Source organism: Centroberyx affinis, unplaced genomic scaffold (assembly GCF_046629955.1).
Source record: "Centroberyx affinis isolate AG114_WGS23_722 - 3 ecotype Tasmania unplaced genomic scaffold, CSIRO-AGI_Caff_v1 ptg000777l_1, whole genome shotgun sequence".
NCBI lineage: Eukaryota > Metazoa > Chordata > Actinopteri > Beryciformes > Berycidae > Centroberyx > Centroberyx affinis.
This window is the reverse complement of record NW_027279385.1, coordinates 89,858-111,288: the sequence shown is the minus strand read 5'-3', so window position 1 is coordinate 111,288 and position 21,431 is coordinate 89,858. Positions and strand designations below refer to the sequence as shown.

The 21,431-nt window shown below is 41.8% G+C and overlaps 1 protein-coding gene across 1 annotated transcript in view; it reads left to right on the top strand.

Annotated features, from left to right (window-relative positions):
* LOC139644717 (voltage-dependent T-type calcium channel subunit alpha-1I-like) overlaps window positions 1-21,431 on the top strand; it is a gene marked incomplete at its 5' end in the record, with an annotated part of 105,185 nt that overhangs the window by 26,233 nt on the left and 57,521 nt on the right. Inside the window, 9 exons of the mRNA XM_071520175.1 lie at window positions 389-506; window positions 1,055-1,210; window positions 2,954-3,044; window positions 4,752-4,918; window positions 9,226-9,296; window positions 9,567-10,065; window positions 10,571-10,671; window positions 14,198-14,321; window positions 15,796-15,864. Of these exons, the coding sequence (XP_071376276.1) occupies window positions 389-506; window positions 1,055-1,210; window positions 2,954-3,044; window positions 4,752-4,918; window positions 9,226-9,296; window positions 9,567-10,065; window positions 10,571-10,671; window positions 14,198-14,321; window positions 15,796-15,864 (1,396 nt within the window). The remainder of the gene's footprint in view (window positions 1-388; window positions 507-1,054; window positions 1,211-2,953; window positions 3,045-4,751; window positions 4,919-9,225; window positions 9,297-9,566; window positions 10,066-10,570; window positions 10,672-14,197; window positions 14,322-15,795; window positions 15,865-21,431) is intronic.

Below are 21,431 nucleotides of genomic sequence, written 5' to 3'. Positions count from 1 at the left end.
CAGCTGAAATCCAATACAGAGAGCTACATCAAAAAATGCCATAATTCTCAGGACACAGACAACAAAGCCCATCATTGATAAAAATCAGTAAAAGCAGAGCAGTGCAAAAGGAGCTATTGTAAGTGGGCAACAAAGTTCCATTTATGCTAGAGCTATTTCATGTGCACATTTAGCAAATCAATAGCAGCAGACTTCCCAGTCATTACTCTGAAACGGCGGTCAAGTTCCCTATGTTTCCAAACAAAAGGTATGTGAGTAATGGCAGACGTATTGGAAGAGCAAGATAACCCTCTTCTCTATGTCAGTTCGGTTGGGTAGATAAATACATTTTCAGTGTGTGTGTTAATCTCACCACTGGCCTTGCTCCTGTTGCTGTCTTGTGTTCTAGTATCCTGGGGATGCACATCTTTGGCTGTAAGTTCAGTCTCAGGACGGAGGCTGGAGACACAGTGCCAGACAGGAAGAACTTTGACTCCCTGCTGTGGGCCATCGTCACCGTCTTCCAGGTAATTAACACACCGATATACTGTATGCACAAGCATGAATTGCACACACACACACACACACACACACACACCGGTCTCTATGCTCTGCTCTGGACTCTGGATTACTTTGTACATCTTGGCACTATCTGATCAGCGTTCATGCATATGACTTGTACATATCTCTCCCCTATCCATTTGAGCTGGTCCATGTTTCTCTACACACATTACTTCCATCTGTAAATCTGATCATGTGTACAACTATGCAAACATTTGTTAACCTGTAAATCTGCTAATAGTCAACAAAGCGAGAATTCTTTCAAGCATATTGGATCTCTCTGTTGGCAGGATGGAGACGCTATCTTTAATCTTCAATATGCTCTACTGTATTTCTATCTATATTCTAATCTCATTTGCTGCTGCAATGACCCAATTTCCCCGCGGGGATCATTAAAGTTTCATCTTAACTTATCTTATTATATCTTCTCTCTCTCTCTCTCTCTCTCTCCCTCTCTCTCTCTCTCTCACTCACTCTCTCACTCTGTGTGTGTGTGTGTGTGTTATTTGTTCAGATTCTGACCCAGGAGGACTGGAATGCAGTTTTGTACAACGGCATGGCGGCCACCTCTCCGCTGGCTGCCCTCTACTTCGTGGCCCTCATGACTTTTGGCAACTATGTCCTCTTCAACCTGCTGGTGGCCATCTTGGTTGAGGGCTTTCAGGCAGAGGTAAGGGCACTCTGCCAAACCCAAGTACAGCCGCATGGTTTCTAGCTGAAGTGAAGAACACTAGGACAAGCCCATTTCCATAATAAACCCATTTCAGTATTTGAATCCAGTTGTTAATGAAAGTGGTGCCCGGGTCAGGTTTGATCATTACCATTCTTCAAAAGAAAAGCCTCAACAGAACACAGGAAGTCCTATTGTGGCTTGAAATTCCAATGAGCGAGGCAATGGGCGGGGAGTTTTTGTTCCAAAACAGGTTACAGGTCAGAAAGTGAGTTTTGAAAGCCAGAAATCTCAGCAGTACATTGAAGGTAAGTTGAAGTAATTGTTGAGTTATCAGTAGATCAACAACCCTATCAATGCCCTACATATACTGTATATTATGTTCATTTTGTGCTATGAGGCAATGAAACTTTAACTTTTGCACATTTAAAGTTTTCACATTCCATAGAGCAAAACTAATCAAACTCTTTTAAGTTGCATGTTTTTACCCACTTACACACATGAAGACCATAGAGCTACATTACATTAATAACTAATGTTTGACATTCATTTCAGATGAAAACTTGTAATTAAAGTCACTGTCATAAACGTTTGCTTTTTGTCTCAATATAAATTGAGTTGTGTAGGTAAAACAAGGCACTGCTTTGGTTTATCAGATTTGTTATGACTATGTAATTGATTGACTGTGTCACCATTATATTACATATATTACACACCCAGCCAAATCAGTAAAGGCCTTTGGAATTTCTAGCAGTGTGAATGGGACTGACACTGATAGAAACTGGGCTGATACCAGGATGAAAACAGCATATTTCTCAACTACTAAAACTCTGCTACTAAGAGCCATGTGCACAACATAAAGCAATGGGTTTTCCTTCCCCAATAGAGAAAAACAGATTACATTTCAATAATTTTTTCGTGTCCAGTGATCCCAAACTTGTGGTCAAAGTCTATTTTGTTCAGGACAAATAATGGATAGGATTGGTAATAGTATCATTCAGTATATCTAGTGCTCAGAGCTGGTATCAGCCATTAAAAAGTGATGTTGGCATGTTGACATTATAAATTCTGAAGCCAGCCATCTCAGTGGAAACGATGCTGTCAATCTTCCGTGTTACATCAGCTGTCAAACCCACAGAAGCATCACTGGAAAGTTGTAGTCCGGTTGAGTAACTCGGTTGAGTTTTGCTGCAAATGCAAAGTGGAAAGGAATAAAGCATAACGATATTTATGGCATGTCGCTATGATGTGTGTGTGTTGGAGGGGAACCACCGTGATAAATAACAAGCTTTTCGATCAGTGGGTTGATCCTTTTGAAATGCCGAAACAAAACAGCTATCACTCTCTTTCTGAGTCTCTCTCTCTCTCTCTCTCTCTCTCTCTCTCTCTCTCTCTCTCTCTCTCTCTGTTACTGTCCATCTTTCCCTCTCTGTCTCTCTCACTTTTCCTCACTCCTTCGGTCTCTGTCTAAGGGTAGCTACAAACTAGAGGATTATTACACCAGATTTGCCCATCATGACAATCGGACACAGCTGTTATGTGTGTGATGCAATGTCCTTTCAAAATCGGTTAGAAATTTAAAAGTCCACCTAGTGTGTCCCCTGCTCTCTCTCTCTCTCTCTCTGTCTCTCTCTCTCTCTCTCTCTCTCTCCCTCTCTCTCTCTCTCTCTCTCTCTCTCTCTCTCTCTCTCTCTCTATCACATTAAGGCAGCTAAATGCTAAATGCTCTCTCTGTCTCTCCAGGGAGATGCCAATCGTTCCTATTCGGATGACGACCGCTCCTCTTCCAACTTTGACGAGAGCGAGAAGCACAATGACTCCCTCAAGTTGTCTGGTGAGCCGATGGCATGTTTCCCTCCCACTCTGAAATCCACTTTGCATTATTCAGTTTTTTTATCCATCAATAACTTTAGCCTTGAGTGGAATTTCAAATTACTGACTCATCTACTGTAACTTCTGACTTACTGTAGCTAACTTGTCTCTAATTTGTATCATTTTTATAATGGAAATAGAACTGTTCTGACATATTTACACTCTTCAATCTTATCAATCTAACAAAGGTAAAGTAAGTATTTAAAGATTTCTGTTCCAAAATGCTATATAACCATTTGAAAAGTTACTTGAATTTTTCAGCATCATGGAAATCCAGAGGATCCCATCTGTTAAATTGTTCTAATTTTGTCAATCAAGGACTTAAGTTATCAAGTTTTATTGAAAGTGCAGAATGCACTTAGTCAGAGCAGATGTCACTTTTTTCAAAAGGTAATTTTAAGATGTCAAACCCAAAGTTTGAAATCTAAGTCTAAGTTTGAGTCAGCACCGATACCACATTCAAACTATCACAGATTCCTCCACTTATGTCAAAACAGAACAACATACACAACAATCTGCTTGCATCTCGCATTTAAGCTGATGGTATTTGTTTTCCAGCGAGGCTTATACAAGCAGAGGCTGGATGTGCTCAACCCAAAAACCAAAGTAAGACAGAATGAGGTGCCAAAAGCTTAAAAACTTGCAAAAACTGGGAAAATAGCCAGCAGTCGTGAAAAATGAATGAGCCGTATCTTTATCCAGCACTCACAATGAACCTGTTTCAGCTGCTATACAGCCTCCCTCAACATACCCAGCAAACAAACTGGTTCAGCGAGGATTAAACATGAGCTCAGAGATGGAGGGAATCACTCCATCAGTGCAGTATAAGCAGAGGATGAAAGCCTGCAACGTGTTTCTGCTTCATAGATCGAAAGGCAACAAGGTGTTTTTTTTACTTTTTATTTTTTTGTCCACTTAAACAGCAGAGTAGTACCTTTGGTTGTTTGGCTTCTTTCTGGGTCAGTCTGGGTCGTGAGTGCTTTCACTCCCACTCTCCCTATCTCTGACTTTCCGTCTCTTCCACTCTCTCTCTCTCTCTCTGTCTCTCTCCCTCTCTCTCAAAAGCCTCTTAAAAAGTGAATCAGGGATGATCTTTCACTTTTTTTCAGTGTAGTTTCACTTTGATAGAACTATGTATGGCAGACACTTGTTTCAAAGTAATAAGTTAATGTCAATGTTATTAATTCAGTACTATTCTTGAAAAAAGTCGCATTGGAAATTATCTTGGTTTGAAAAAAGGCTTAAGGTTAACAGGCGAATACAAGACTGAAAACAAATTGAAATAACATAGTTAAATCCATTGTAAAACTTTAAAAACTTAAATGCTGTTAAAAAACAAACAGCTGTTGATGATCTACCTAGCATTTCTGGGCCCATTTTGTTGTTTGTGTATTTTTCTTATTCCTATGGATAACTGGCCAAATGTAGATGATGTGACGCCATGCTGTGATATTTCCAGCACAGCTACAATGGAGTATAACAGCAGAAAAAATCAACGGTAAACATCATCACTAAGGGTGAATAAGGGGAGTTGGCAACGTGCTTGGGACGGAGTTTAAAGAAAAAAAAAACCTGGTCATGACTTCAACCATCAACCACAGAGTGTGTTTGCCACCTTATCAACCATTCCTGACTCTCTCACCTCTCCTCTCTTCCCCACTCCCTCCAGACCCCAGGATCTGCACCCTGACACCCAACGGTCACCTGGAGCTGGGTGCTCTGTCGGGGCCCCGGGGCTCCTACCCCTCAGAGAGGCGGAGCTTCGCCATCGAGTCCAGGAAGAGCAGCGTGATGAGCCTGGGCAAGAACAGCCTGGAGAGACGTTCCTTCTCACTGGTACTCATACACACGCTTAAGTCCCTGCCCTCCCCTAAATTCACTCAGTCACACACACACACACACACGGACGCAGACATATGCGGCAACATTATGAATGTGAATCTCTTCCCCTCAAGCCTGATTCGCACAGGACTAGTATTATGCAGGGACCTCATGTAATTAATGAATTACCACCCAATGGGATACAGAAATTTGCTGAAATCACCAGTGCTCTGGACACGGTTGCAGGCTATGAGGCTATCAGGATTTTACACTTCATTACTTTCTGATTTAGCAAATCAAAAAACTTGCTCTGTAGATTTCACTAGTGACTTAATTTTTCATGACAGGAAGAAGATAAAAATCTGTTAAAATCTAGCTAAAATCTGGCATTTTTTTGACAAAATGAACATACACCTTTTGTGACATAACAGGACAACAACACAAATTTTTGTCAGTGTGACTGTAAAAAGTTACGTTTGGCTGCTATATTTCCCTGGGGGTAGCATGAGTTGTGTTGCTTGGATTGCGATGTGTTTGGTAGTGTTGGAAAAAAGGGTTAGGGTTAGGAGAGTCTAGTTTCATTTGATATCAAACATCTCTTTGTGGAGTGACGAGAAAATTATCCCAGCGCCTTTGAAACATGACTGACCCTTGTATTTACAAAGCTTATATTTTCACAACACTGTTATTCAGACCCTTTGTAATCAGACACAGTTTGGACAAAATACATTTGTCTGAAAGCCCTTTCCAAAGCAGTACAACACTTGTGTCATCAATAAAAAAAATGTAACTTTTCTCTGCAACTGGATGTACAAAAATTGTACATCCAGAAGAAGCAAAAACAAAATATTGCACTAAAAACAAATTATGGCTAAAATTACTGAGTTTGATTTCCACAGGATTAGTTGTATTAGGGGACCTCTGTCTTCACCAAAATATGTGTAATATTACTCTTTGTGTGTGCGGCTTTTGACCAAATCAGTATGAATAGAGAGAGAGAGAGAGAGAGAGAGAGAGAGAGAGAGAGAGAGAAAGAGAAGGGAAATAAAACAGTTCTGCGAGGTTCGGCTCAGCATCCAGTTGCCATGGCAACCTCTATTAATTGACTGTTCTGCTCTGTTCTATTCATCCATAGAGAGATAGAGGGAGAAAGAGCGGAAGGGAAGGAGAGACGGTGATAGAGAGAGGCAGTGAGTGGAAGATATAGTTGGGGGATGAAAGAGGAGAGAGGCAGAGAGAGAGAGAGAGAGAGAGGGAGAGAGAGAGAGAGATGATATGATGAGCTGTAGTTAAGCAACACTCTTCACATCAGAGGTTATAATGTTAACACAGTGGGTGTGGGAGATCCACTCCACTCTGAAGTCTCCTCCTCTTCTCTCAGACCTTTTGAAGTTTATTGCTATCAGAAGGCACCAATTACATCGCTGGTGGCAAAAGCTCTGGATTAATCAAGTTTAGCTGCGGTCGTAAGAATAATGTCATGACAGTTTTTTCTCCCCTACAATAAAATCACGTGGATTATGGATCGTTCATCCGTTGCACGATATGTCAGACACCGCTGATCTAATTTTCATTTTGAAAATTGCACTGAGGAACCCAAAGGGGGCGCTGCAATTAGATGCCAAAACAAGGTGACATATTTGTTACTTATTGGGCCAGAGGGGGACTACTTCATCGCCTTGTTCATCTATACACAAATCTGGGGAAGTAGGCGGAAGTAAACTTTACTAAATTACTGCGGTGGCATCTCACTACACCCGTGTAATAACATTGTTTTGTATGCAAACTCTCCTGAGGATTTTACACTTATTTACCTTTCTTATACAACTTCGACAAAAGAACAATGTCTTAGAGGTAGAGCCTGTGCTGTTCTCGGCTGCTCCAACAGCAGTGGCAAACTTCAACTTTGGAAAAAAAAAGCAAAATGTGAAATCCACAAGCCTTTTACAGCATGAGGAATGTCCCTAATGTCTTAGACCAGACTCTCTGCAGAGGTTTCCTGGCCATACAGAAGAGCAAGACATTTGCCAGTCAATTTTTTCATTTCATTATGTAATTAATTTGTTCAAAACACAAGAAATCATGAAATGCAACTGTTTGTTGATTGATAATGACATGCTAGCAAAGTCTCAAGACTCTGATGCTAGCTAGGGGGATTTCACAGAACTTCAACCATACATCATGTAGCAGTTGGTCTTTTTCTCCTAAGGCCGATGTCATGATCAATTTCTAACTAAAATTTAAAACCTGAATATGATCCACATCCACATGGGCTCCCTTGAAATGTCATCAATCCAACGATCCATGCTTTCGCCATCAGCAGTTGGGATTGTGTATAGAGTGTAGAGGTAATGATACACTCAACAACTCACAACAGTGTCTGGCCAGTTGTGGTTCAGTGGATAGAGCAAGACACTAACACCGACAGGGTTACGGGTTCAATCCCCTGTGGCGCTCAATGGGGAGAGCAAGGCATTACATCATGGCGTTCGGTTCAACACAGGCCATTCTTGCTAAAAATGTATGCACTGATGGTAGTGAAAGACACTAAAGGGTTGAGTGCATATATCTATTAGTCATGTCACACTTTAGTTAAACCTCGCATCACATTCATCTATTTTTTCAGCTCTGTGATGCATATTATGACTTTTTTTTATCAATATATCGCATGACAATAATATGCGTAATAGAGAGTGACCACCCTTTTTATGGTCTGATGTAATTATATTTTGATACATCCATTAGCATTCATTCTCGTTTTATATAGGAGAAAGTTGTAGTAGATATGGTTGGCAGCAAAGACTGCAGAATATACAGTGAGCCATAGTGTAAATTAGTGCCAGCAGTTGTCTGTGGCTTATGCCATATAGCGTGGAACAAATTGTCTTGACATTAATTCATGATGTCTAGAGCACACACACACACACACACACACACACACACACACATACACCATGTTCCATGTGAGTGATCCACAGTCTCTTTCTGTATAGAAACTAGGTGGCGTTTAACAGTTAGCATGCACGCTTCACTGCAGTTTCTATAGAGACTGATGCGTACATCCAGCGGTATATGGCACCGACTCAGGCTTTGATTGCCGTCATGTACGTTTCCAAGGGTAAAACATATAATTAGGCCTATCACGCTGAGAGGATTAGACATGCGGAAACAAACACAACTGGTTATGTTCCTCTAAGTGGAACCGGCGTTCAGGGGTTTGAAAATTGCCTGCATGGTACAGTGCAATTTCCTTTGAACAAAAGATAATAAAACTTTCTATTTTATATTCATTTATTTATTTTTAATGTATTTATCCACAGAAGATTGACCCAAGGCATTCTCTTTTTCAGCAAGGCCCTGCTTCTCATTCATACAGATCCACAAATTCACATCTGGCGGCTGCCCAGTACAACCACAGTCTTCCAGAGTGGTTGGTGAGGAACTGCCCTCCCTCCCATTCACTGTAGTGCTATATTATAGGTCTGGGTAATGGGTTAGGGCAAATTCACTGCTGGTGATTCGGAAGAAAGCAGTGTATTAAGAGAGGCAGTAATTGAAATACAGTACAACTATATGACCAAAGCTCCTTTTAATATTCACATGCGACTCCATTCCCAAGCACCAAATGTCTCAAAAATATAAGTGTAGGTAACTAGATTTTGTCTGAATTGGCTGTTGAACCCCCTGTATTAAGAGAGGATGTCAGTTTCTGAGGACTGGATGGAATACATTCACATTATTGCATACATTTACACTCCTTCCAAAATGCTGTGTCTCACCTCTTGACTTGCACATATAAGACATCAAATATCTACACAAAATGGACTGTGAAAAAGCATGTCAGCCATCTGAATAAACATCATTCCACCCTGTTGCAAAGCAAAACCCAGCATTTCCCATCTTGTCCTGAACCTAAATGCTGCATGTGTGTGTGTGTGTGTATGTGTGTTGCACTGTGGGATAGGCCTGGATAACTGAGTGATGTCATTCCAAGAGGGTAACATGCTTTAAGCACACGGTCCAATAATAGAATATTGTTGTTGAATAAAAGACAAATATCAGTGAAAGGTTTTTCAGGAGTGGAAGGAAAGGCAGGTTCCTTGTGAAATTACACAATAGTAAGTTTTTAATGGCTCATGAATTATCACCTGACACATAAATGACAATGTCAGCTTCAAAAGTGTCAGCGGCGATGTATTTATGCGTTGCTGCTGCAGGTTCTGCCCACAGTGATCTCTGATGTGTCTGTACTGCAGATATTGGACCAGCTGTGTGTGTCTGTGCAGTGCTTCAATAATTCCTGAGGCTTGTGTCTGTTCCAGCGCCATGGTCGCAGCTCCGCCTACCACAACTGGGGGCGCCCTCTCCCTCCGCAGTCTGGATGGAGCCGCAGGTAGACAGATAGATTTACATTCAGCCATTGATTTCAGTTATTGCCTTCATGAATTCTTAATGACTTCATTAAGCCTTAATCTTCTACATGGGAATATCAAACCTTTGCTATTGTTTTATGCTCTTATTAACCCTAAGACTCAAATCTTAATAAATTGATTGTCTTGATGAGTCTTGATTAGTTCTTTATTGATACTTTATTAATTGCTCATTAATATTGAATTACATCCTTGATGTATTGTTAATCAGTGGGTATTTTCCGGCCCTGCAGATCGAGCTGGAACAGCCTGGGCCGGAGGAGCTACGGGGTTGGGGGGGCTCCTCTGGTGGGGGGCAGCCTCCGTGTGCACAGCACCCGCTCCCCCCTCTCCTACACCTACTCCGCCGAGCAGGAGTCGCTCCTCTCCCACCCGCCCCACTCCCACCACGGCCTGCCCCCGCACCCCCTCCCCCCGCCTTCTCTGCTGTTCTCCAGGCGCTACGCCGCCAGGAGGGACCGCCGGGCGCTCTCCCTGGAGCTGCCGGAGCTGCTGCGGGCCGCCGGCCAGCCCCTCGCCTACCCGGACCCCAGGAGGACGAGTGGAGGGGGATCTGGGATGGGGGGGTCGATCACCGGGGGTTCTGGGTCCGGGGCCGGGAGTGGCGGAGGGGTGGACCACCGGGACTGTAACGGCAAGGCTCCAGGTCCCCAAGCCCAGCTGCTGGCCGAGGTCTTCCCCCAGCTCAACGCCCGCAAGGACAGAGCCGATCTGGATGAAGAGACAGATTATGTGAGTGGGAAGGAAGCCACTAAAACAGAATGATCAGAGTAAAAACACCATGTACCCGTGACGTCCTGGGTTCATATCTGGGCCAGGACCCTTCATGCCTGTCATCCCTCTCCCTCTCTCTGCCATGCTTCCTGTCTCTCTTCACTGTGACTATCCAATAAAGAAAGAAATGGCATAAAAAATAATCAAAGAATAAAAGAATGATCATCTCTTCCCAAGCTGATATTGTGCCAGTGTGTTCAGATAATGCTAAAAAAAAAAGACTAGGATTTCATGAGTGATGTTGAGAGAGCCCCAACAATCTTAATAGTATCTCTGGCTCCAGTAACTTAAATCAAAAAAGACTTTCCTTTCACAGAGGATGTCAGTGTGCCCTGATAAAACTGAAAACCCAAACCAAATAGATACCAGAATCATTATTAAAGTTGAGGGAGAAACAGTGTAACAGTCTGTTTGTTCATCTTCTTTACCCTCCTCCTCCTCCTCCTCCTCCTCTCCCCTCCAGAGTATGTGCTTCCGTATCCAGAAGATGATGGAGGTGTACAAGCCAGACTGGTGTGAGACCAGAGAGCAATGGTCCATCTACCTATTCTCCCCACAGAACAAGTGAGTGGACAACTTCAGTTCCGCCCCTAAATCTTACATCATTAAAGACTATACTGGACAGTAGCATTGTGTTGAAAGGAGGAAGTTCTGTTTGGACCCCAAACTTGCTTCTGTCCTCCATTACAACATAGAGCATGTCGTTAACTGGGGTTCAACTGATATGGATTTTTGAAAGCAAGTGCCGATAAATATATTTTTGTACTGAAGCTGCCAATAGCTGCTATTTTGTGCCAATATGCAGTATCTTTAAAAGTGAGCATTTGTATGCCAAAACAAGGATTCAAGTGTTTTCCCCGGCACTGTATTCTTGTCATGGTGGAAAAAAGCCTCCGAAACAGCATTTAGAGCATCATGGGACACTAAAACCAACACTAATGGAATTATTTAAATCAGGGTGACCCACCTCACCTATTTAATGGAAGGGGAAACTCTGGGATACATTTTTGACTTTGAGTGAATAATTTATTTAGAAAAAAAAATTTTGGACAGTTACATGAATAACTAAAATGTACACAGAAAATAAAATGTCATTGTAGGTTTTACAGACTGTTTTTCTGTTATTCAGCCAATATATCAGTCTAACTCTATGGTTAACACTACCTGGGTTAGGGGGTTCTACTGGGGCCACACATGCAGAAAATGCATGCACTCATGGTACTGTATAGGCACCTTGAATAAAAGCATTCAGCAAAAACATAATGGCATGCTAATTTCACTGTATGTACATAAGAGCATTGTCTGCTTTTAGTAGCAAACCTTTGAACTTCACCCCTCCCTCAGCTTCCCATCATCAACCCTCTATATCCCACATGGCTCAGCATCATGGGCCAGCATTAACTCATAAGATCACACTCATCAACCCCCTCCCAGTTTGAGCTCAGGATTGCTGTGATTGGTTAAAAGGAATCCAGATATCTAAGGACATTTACACGAGGCATGTTTGGAGCGATTTATTTGAACTCCGGAGCATTCACTCCTTTAGTTTGGGCAGGTGAGAACGATGCCATTAACTCAGGTGCATAAAATAACCACACCAAGACCCATGAAAAGGCGGGTCTGTGTTCTCTTCCAGGCAAACTGCAGTGTGGTTTGTTAGGAGTGAGAATGCAATCCGAACCAACTACAGGAAACGACCCCCAAATGCAACGTTTTATGGGTATAAAGAGGCAGATGTTGAGACGTGATAGCCAGCAGTTCCTCATGCTTAGAAAGCCAAGCATAAAAAAGGTAACTGCAGTCTGGATTGAAGCTCATATTCAGCTATTTCTTCATGTGTTCTTAACTGGTATGAACACCAGAGAAGGTCAATTACGACAAAGAGTCCATCAAGTCCATCATGCTGAGATAAGTTACAGGAACTTGAATTAGATTTGCTTTGATCACTCCTCTCCATCAAAATTAGGACAGGTTACCAAAAAAAATTTGTTTAGAAACACTTCACTTGTTATTGCACAGTATGAACTTAAACAAACCATGTGGCAAAGTTAACTTTATACTGTGGTTCAAACCAAAGAAAACAAACAGTAGGTATGATCAGACCCTAAGCATGTCTCTGGATGCGTCTTCACTGGTTTACCCTGACAAACGGTTTCTACCACCAGCTCTCTTGGCACAGCACTAAAGTGCGGAGAAACCAAGTGTGTAGAAAAAGACCGATGGCACTGAAAGCAGCCGAATGTTGCCAGCTCTATCTTGAGAATGTAGAAGAACAGACTGCAGTGCAGTCAAACAATTTGTCTGTTCACCCAGAGAGAGCTGCTGTCTGCTGGCTTCACCGATGGCTTGTTAAAGTGATGTTGCAGTGTGTTTCCGTGTCTTCCCTCAAAAGAATGTTTTTTTCTCTAGACAGTGCTATTGACTTTGGGATGCAAAGCTGTGTGTGTGTATGTCTGTGCTTGCCTGTGTTACTTTGTTTTCCCCCAGTCTTCAATTCACGGCTGGTAGAAAACACCAGTGAAAGCAACATAAAAGAAAAAATCACTCACTCACACACTCGCTCACTCACTCGATTCCCTGCGTGCTGATAGCCACTTTAGGGAAGCCAGGCCCCTGGGCTGTGTTTTGGCACTCGGGCAGGTGCCATCTGTCAACCAAAGAGAGGAGTGTGTGTGTGTGTGTGTGTGTGTGTGAGTGTGTGTGTTGGAGTGTGTATGTGTGTGTTTGTTGGTCCATATCTGTGGTCGTGTTTGTTCGGATGATTGTGCATATGCGTGTGTTTGTTTATGCCTTTGTGTGTGCATGTGTGAAAGCTTGTGAGCATGTGTGCGTACATGCCTGTTCTTGTGTATGCCCCAGTGTGTGTGCCTGTATGTGTGTATGTGTGTGTGTGTGTGTGTGTACACTAACAAGTGCACCTAAGCAGAATTAAAGCAAAGGGAAGCAGACAAACAAACAAAACGAGAAACAAGCTAACATCAGAAGCTCGGTCGCAGGCGGGATAAGTGCCGACGCCAGCTCAGCCGTTGGTCACGATCAATATCAGGGGACAGGGTTGCCAGATTTGAATCGATAGATAAAGGGACAGGGTTGCCAGGTCTGGAGGAAAAGCAGCCAGATTAACGCATTGATTTCCTCGCCCAGAGCGCAGGTGCAGGAGTGGGTTTATTTTGTTCCTTTTAAAGCCCGCAGATGCGATGAGGAGATGAGATGTGTGAGGCCTCCGCTCAGGAGCTGCTTACTGTCTTTATTGGCTGTGGGATTGAGGATTTCACAGCAACACTGAAGGTCTCTCTGGATGGTACAGTCTATTTAGAGATATTGTCTGCTGTGTATGTTTTTGGGGTAGCGTACTTACATTCACATACTTGGCTGATACATATATATGTAATAAAATATGTAATAAAAACCAAGCAAAGTCCACTACAATGTTATGGTGCAGTTATGCCTACAGATCATTTTCTTTGGTTTGCACCATAGTAGAAAGGTTTATTGCATTTTTGCATTTGGCTTGTTTAGGTTCACACTGCCCAAATACAAGCAAACCAGGGCTTGTAACAAAAGTCACATGTACTCACTAGTAGCTTGTTTACTGGAGGTCTGGTAACCTATCGTCCCACGGGGTTAGAGATTTTGGGAGTCGGCAAGTCAAAACAAATCTGATTCCAGTTCCTGTAACTTCAGCTAAGCATGATGGACTTGTCTGTGCTCTCCAAGTATGCTCTTGATTCGTTTCGTTCTGCTAGGCTCCCCCAGCATGAGCTGACTATCAGATGTAAAAATCAGTCTCGTTCTTCCCATAAATGCTTGGATTTTGGGGTCGTTTCCCGTGGTTGGTTCGGATCTCACTCCTAAAGAACCACACTCTTGTTTGGAACAGGTCTGAGATCTGCATTTTCAGGCATCTCGGTGCGGTTAGGACCACCAGCAAGTACGAACCCCTATTACAAATGTACACATGCACAGTTGAAAACATTTCTATTTAATCCTCTTTCCTCTCTCTCTCTCTCTCTCTCTCTCTCTTTCTCTCCTCCTTCCCTTCCTCTCCTATCGTCCTCTTTCTTCTTCACGCCCTCTCTCTCTCTGTCAGGTTCAGGTTGCTCTGTCAGTCCATTATTGCCCATAAGCTCTTTGACTACGTGGTTTTGGTCTTCATCTTTCTCAACTGCATCACAGTGGCCCTGGAGAGGCCAAAGATCCTGCAAGGCAGCCTGGTAAGATGATGTTTCTCCATTTCAGCTGTATATGGCTGGAGACATATGTTGAAAATGTGTTTGAAGCACAGTGCTGTTTAGTGCTACAAGTTGAAATACTGTGTTTAACTTCTAGTTAAAAAAGACTTATTTCCTTCTCTTCCTCTTCTTTCCCTCTATTGTAAATCATAATGAAAAACAAGCCAAAGAAAGGTCACCAGTGGGCACACAGCCTTACTACTGTTATACTGTATGTTTCCCAGAGATTGGGAACTTCAAGACAGAAGGGTGGTAATAACTTTACATAATAACCAATATAAATACACAGTCTCCTTTTTGATTTTTTTTTGGTCATTGTTAAATAAGAAAAACCAACGCTGAAAGTGAAAATGTCACAGCAGAAAACGTTTTTGCATGAGTCGGGAATTGAACCAGTGTCACTGCAGTTAAAGGCAAGTGTATACGACTTCCATGCCCTTACTTTTGTAGAATATCATGCAAAATTATGGCATTACTTTCTGTAATTATAAGTACAAATTTGGTATGAGAAGAGGCTCAGTGGATATTGCTGGTTATGTTAATTATCCAGCTCTTACTGATCTTATTTATTGGCCCTTTTCTGTGGGGAGTTTACATTTGTTAGTCCTGTGATGGACTGGCAACCTGTTTTCCCTGGGATAGGCTTCAGCTCCCCATGGCCCTGAATAGAAAGAAGAGGCAATGAATGAATTAATGAAAATGCTGATGCTGCTTTTGGTAATATAAAACACATCACTTCATGTGATTTTTTCCAAGGAAAGACCTACTGTACCTTTAGAACAGCAAATGTAAAAGCTTTTATGAACTGGGTATATGTTAAATCACTATTGTGTCATATCAGTTGGCAATACAATAAGAAAACAGACATTTATTTATATTAAAATGTCACAGATTATTACTTAGTCTAAAATGCCACTTTCCTTTCTGGCTCTAAGCTGTTGAAGTATTCTGACATCAGGCAACTTTTAGCAATCAAGAGGCATCAAAATATTTAATGGCGTTTTTCATAGCATGCAATCTAAAGCATTTCCCATTCAAATTAAAGGGTAATGAGTCTCTAAAATTTGGCATTCGATTTGGCAATGAGATTCAAGTTTAATCGTTTAATAGGAAAACATTGACAAATGAGGTCCATTGATTGGTGAACCTTGAGGTAGCACAGGACCGTTTGGGGCTGTAGTTTTTCTATATTGCTTAGAAGTTTGTGATTGAAGCCAAGTGCAGTCAATCTTCCTCAATATCTTTCCTTCCCAGGCTGCGTTCCTGCCTCTATCCTTCTGTTTGTCTCTGTTTCTTTAATCCTCTATCTTTCTTTGCTCTGTCTCTTCTTTATTCCTTCCATTTCTCTCTGTTTCTTGTTTGTCTTTCTCCCTCTCCTCCCTCACACTTAATTCCTTTTTCTCTCCTTGCCTTTCTCTCTCTTTTCTCTCTCTTCCTCTGTCTCCTTTTGTTGCAGGAAAGACTGTTCCTCACCATTTCCAACTACATATTTACCGCCATCTTTGTTGCTGAGATGACTGTCAAGGTAAAAAAAGCCCTCCTCCTTTCTTCTCTTCTCTTTACCTCCTTAACTCTCTTTTCCTCTCCTTTCTTTACCTCCTCTTCTCTTCTCGTCATATGCTTTCTTCTCTCCTCGCTTTACCTCCTCTTTCCTCTCCTGTCTTCACCTTCTCTCTCCTCTCCTTTCCTCTCCTCTTTTATCTTCTCTTCACCTGGTCTGGTCTCTCCTCTCCTGTTTCCTCCCCTCCCCTCTCTTCTTTCTTCTCCACCTCCCTTTTTCCTCCTCCCCTCCCCTCTCCTCTTCTCTCCTTGCCTCCTCTTCCCTCTTATCTCCTCGCCTCCTTTTCCCTCTTCTCCCCTCTCCTCTCCTTTCATCTCCTCAACTCCTCTTTTTGCTCATCTCCTCCTCTTTCTTCACCTCCTCCTTCCTCCCATCTCCTCTTTTCTTGACAACTCAGCTTAATCAGTTGCACATGTCCCATTAGCGATGGGCAGCCAGATAATGAAGTTAATTAGAAGGGTATCTCGCTTCAGCTGGCCTTTAGCTAGTCTTGGACCTTCCATCGATAAACACACACACACACACACACACACACACACACACACACACACACACACACTCATGCACATGCATTCACATACTCTCTTTCTTTTTAATCCACTAATCTTGTGGTCCAGGAGTCCAGGGTTTCATCCATTATTGAGGGCCTTCTGTCTCCAGGCATTTTCCTGCAATGGTAGAAACCCTATAGTGATTTATTCATGACCAGGGATAATGAAGACACGTGTAGCACAATGATATGTAGATGAGCTGAGCGCTGTGGAGGTGTACAGTACACATGTGTATGTATATGCATCTGGCCTCTGCTTGAACTTAGCTTGAAGCCTGGTTTGTTCTTTTTTTTTTCTTCTACGTCTTCAAATCCCTTTCCGCATCTTCCTTTTTATGCCTCCGCACCGGCATCAGCTGTGGCCGGAGGCATTATGTTTTCGAGTTGTACATACGTCCGTCCCATTCTCGTGAACGCGATATCTCAGGAACGCCTTGAGGGAATTTCTTCAAATTTGGCACAAACGTCCACTTGGACTCAGGGATGAACTGATTAGAATTTGGTGGTCAAAGGTCAAAGGTCAAGGTCACTGTGACCTCACAAAAGACGTTTTTTTGGCCATAACTCAAGAATTCATACGCTAATTATGACAAAATTTCACACAAATGTCAAATAGGATAAAATGATGAAGTGGTGACATTTTATATCCAAAAGTTCAAAGGTCAACTTCACTGTGACATCATAATGTTTTGCTTACCACTGTAGCTGAGAAAACGATCTTGGGTCATTCTACAAAAACGGTGGAAGTGCTGTCACTTACTTTTGCAGACACCAAAATCCTTTAAGTTGACCTAATAATCACATTAATCATATATGTTCAATAAGTAAAGACTGTCCTTGCAATGATAAAACAAAATTTATTGGCGGAGGCATACAACCACGAGGCGGTTATTTCTAGTCTTGTTCTGTACTTTCTTTCAGTCTTTCTTCCCTTTCCTTCATCTCTGCGGTATTCATTTCTTTATCTGTCTCTTATCTTACTCGCTCCTCTTTTCTCTCCCCTTTTCTGATTGAATCAATCCAGCTCTGTTTTTTTTATCTTTCCCTGCCCTTCACACAGCATTTCTCCTATTGTTAAACTAGCTGGCACAAACTCAGAATGAACCAACATTAATCCTCATAGTGTCAGCCTTGTTAACATCAACTCTTCCACTGTCAATTGCACATGAGCTCCTTTCTCTCTGTCTGCTGTAGTCGTATGCGTTACCTAAACCCCACCATCACTCACGAACCCTAATCTTAGCAGAGAAACATACACACACACACACACACACACACACACATTCACACACATTCCCCCCCCCCCCCCATTTTCCCAGCCACTCCCATTTGAACCAAGATCTTCTGATCATGACCTTGCCTAACCTCAAAGCCACATATCTGTCCTTGTTCTATTACTACATATACAGAATGAACAGAATGTCAGCTCATCCTCTATCAAAGCTGCCACATGTAGCATTTTAACATCAATAAATTATAACCAACATTAATTTTGAGACATTAGTATGATTACCGCAAAAAAAATGAGGCCATCGCTGAGAAGATTGGCAGCCTCTACCGGTCTTTACACTGCATTTCAAATTGTCTGCCACCCGGTTGGATTTTGTGGAAAATCTGCTGGATTGTTTTACAGCACAAAGAAAGAGGAGTTTTCTTTACAGCATAAAACGGGAAGCACAAACAGCACAAACAGAGCTGAAGCAGAGTTTTTTTTGCAATGTTAGATGGTGGAATGAGTGAGTAATCTATGGAAAAAACACTATCAATTATGGGCTCTTATCCTTCTTGCTCTTCAACAAAGCACACCCGAAGCAACACCAGGGAGGAAGAGGAGGGACAAGTAGCAACATTCTCTTTGCAACAGCAAGCAAAAGAAATGTGGTCTTCATTTTGAGAAACAGTAGCACTTACAATGCAACTGGTGCTACCAATCTTATTGGCCACAGTCTCTTTTATTTACGGTAATTACACCAAGGTATCACAATTAATTTCCCAATGATACATTGATGTTTAAGGATGCTACACTTTACATTTAGGTTTTTGGGTTTTATTTATTCGCACCTTAAAAACAAGGATAATAGAACAATAGAGACAATACAAAACAAAGAGAAAAAAGGGCAGAGTGGTTTGAAACCCAAGTGGGCTTATAAAAAGTATCTCACCAACAAAATAAAATTATATGATGTATACAATGGAAGCGACAATAAACAAAAAAGCATCTTAAACCTTTATAAGCTTTAGAAACTCCTCTTTGTGGTTTATCTATCCTCTTATCAAGAGACTCTAATGCCATGAGTCCTCCAGTTAGATGTCAGTCAACTTGTTCTGCGCTGCCTTGCTGTTCATCTTCCAGACTGCAGCTTTGAGACAGCCAGGCCTTCATGAAGCCAAATCGGTGCCTTCACCTCCCTCCAAGACAAAAGATACACTTCCCTCCAGCGTAGATTTTCACACCGTTTTTAAATTTATTCATAGTCTTTTATAGTCTCAGATGTCCTTTAAATTTAGTCAGATTTTGATCATATTGTATTGATTCAATTTAGTCAATTACTCACTGACTTAAGTGGCAAATGATTTCCAGCCACTGATCTGTGGATCTGGGAGCTGTCTGCTGTTTTTGAGAATATTGTCAAGCTGGACAAACAGACACTGCACTTTATATGTAAATGTTATTTTTTATCTTTGTTATTTCTTTAATGATAAGCATTTGTGTTTCCTAGTCCACAAGGGTAAATGCATGGCTGTGATTGGATAATGTAAACTATGTTGTTAAAAGTTTTCTTTTTGCAAAACAATAACTTTTCTCGAGGACAGTTATGATAATCATCTCCCACAGTGCTGTTTGTTTTCTCATATTTCTGTCAATAGAGTGAAATATTACTATTTATTCCTCCCTAAATCTCACCCTCCCTCCCTCCCATCCTCCCTCTCCCACTCTATCATCCCTCACTCTCTCCCTCTCTCTCTCCTTCCCCTCTCTATGTGCTGAATCTGTCGTTCCAGGCCGGCCAGCCTGATCCCTCTCTGAGGAGCACTAATTAAACAACCACATTAATTAGACTGAGAGTTTCCTCTCTGAGACACACTCCATCACTGAGCCTGTCCGCTCTCATCTCCTGTTCACACACACACACACACACACACACACACACCCTTGTCTTGTCTTGTCTAGAGTTGACTGCTTCTTGTCACTCTGTGCCTGTTCCATGCTGTAATTGATCAGCCTATTATGAGCTGTAAGAGCCTGACAGACTGACTGAGTTTCATACTGATGTACTAACTTCTCTGCCATCAGTGTCAAAAGAGCGAATTTAAAGCTACAATACGCAAATTTTTGCCTTGAGGCAGAAAGTGTATCATCAGTCCCGCCCTCCCTCATTTGGACAATTTCCCTCCCGACACCTGTCACTCACCTTGATGAGCTGTCTACCTTAAAACAGCATCTGTTGCTTGAGGCTGAGGTGAGAGTATATTTGCATGCTGTAGCTTTTAATATGTGGATATGTCACCAGCAGGAAAATCTGTGAGGTTACACTTGCAGAGCAGAGATAGCACCAACACCAGTGTTTCCTCTGTAACTTTATGCAGCTGTGGTGCTTGGGGGGATAATTCTAGTTTTGTCCCATACCAGTCGCTGTTTGGGTCTAAGTTATATTTCAAGTTGAGGTTGTAGTGCTAAAAATGTTTTTAATCATAATAAAATCATTACTTCTAAACATTTGGCCTGCAGTTATTTTAGTTTAGATGGTAGCAAGTAAGAATTTTCTCTAGCAGTGATTGTAATTTCTTTGTTAAGGAAACAGAGGACCAGAGGAAACACTGAACACAATGCACACAGAAATGACTTGTGTGAAGGCATGTGTGCAAGATATCGCCATGAAACCGTCATTTTTTTTCCTTCAAAACTGCTGCACAACACTTGCTGAAACTTTTAGAGCAGAAGTTAGAAACTTAGGAGCCAGAAGAAAAATAATGAATTCTAATGAGTTCTTGTTTTCCAGGTGTAAGTAGCATTCTTGAACAACTGTTTTGAGCCATGACCGGGCCAAACTCTCTCTGTGACACATTGATTAACCCATGATTCATTGCCTACAGAGTACAGAGTCAAGGAATGTGATTTATTGTAATGTATTCCAAAAGCGTTACTGCTGATGTTAGCTGGTCAGAACTCCTTATTCTAATTCAGTAAAACTCATTCAAAATCATAGTTTTTGTGGGCAACAGCTAGCCTAAAGGTTAGAACCAGAAACCTGCCAGTTTGAATTCCTGGACTGGGAAAATCTGGACTGGGAAAATTAATAACGTGCCCTTGAGCAAGACACTCCAGTGGAGCCGCTCAGTGGCCAACAGTAGAAGCCTGCGGTTGTACTGGGCAGCTCCCAGGTGTGAATGTGGAACTGCAGACTGAGTCAACTCATACCTCAGCACCTAATTTGTGTGCAGCAATAGTTCCAGAAAAAAAATTGCCCTTTTGCTTTTTAATAAGTAAGTTGATGAAGCACTTACTTAATGTGATATAAAAATGTTAATTATTGCTGACTTTTGGTAAACATGTTCATAGCAAAAGAGCCATGATAAAATGTGGGGTTGAGATCCCCACACTTCTAATAATATTAACAAACAGACATAAGGTATCATATCAGATACTGATTTCCTTAAAACATAGGCAACCATCACTTATATGTGATTTTTATCATTCAATCATGCCAGGACACATTGCGTGACAAATCTGGATGCACAAACACCAGATTTTTGTCACATTTGCGTCTGTCGGTGGAAAACAAATACCGAAGTGTTCAGGCTCATGATCTGAATGCAAAATACTATGGAAGCAATCCAGCTACAATGGCTTTTTGAGTATTGTAAAGAGATGGGGAGGGAAAGTGTGAAAAAAGTAATGTGGACACAGATTTGAATAAATACAGCCATGGGAGAAGCAAAAACGGCATTTTCAGGTCAAGTGTTGATCCACGGCGATGAA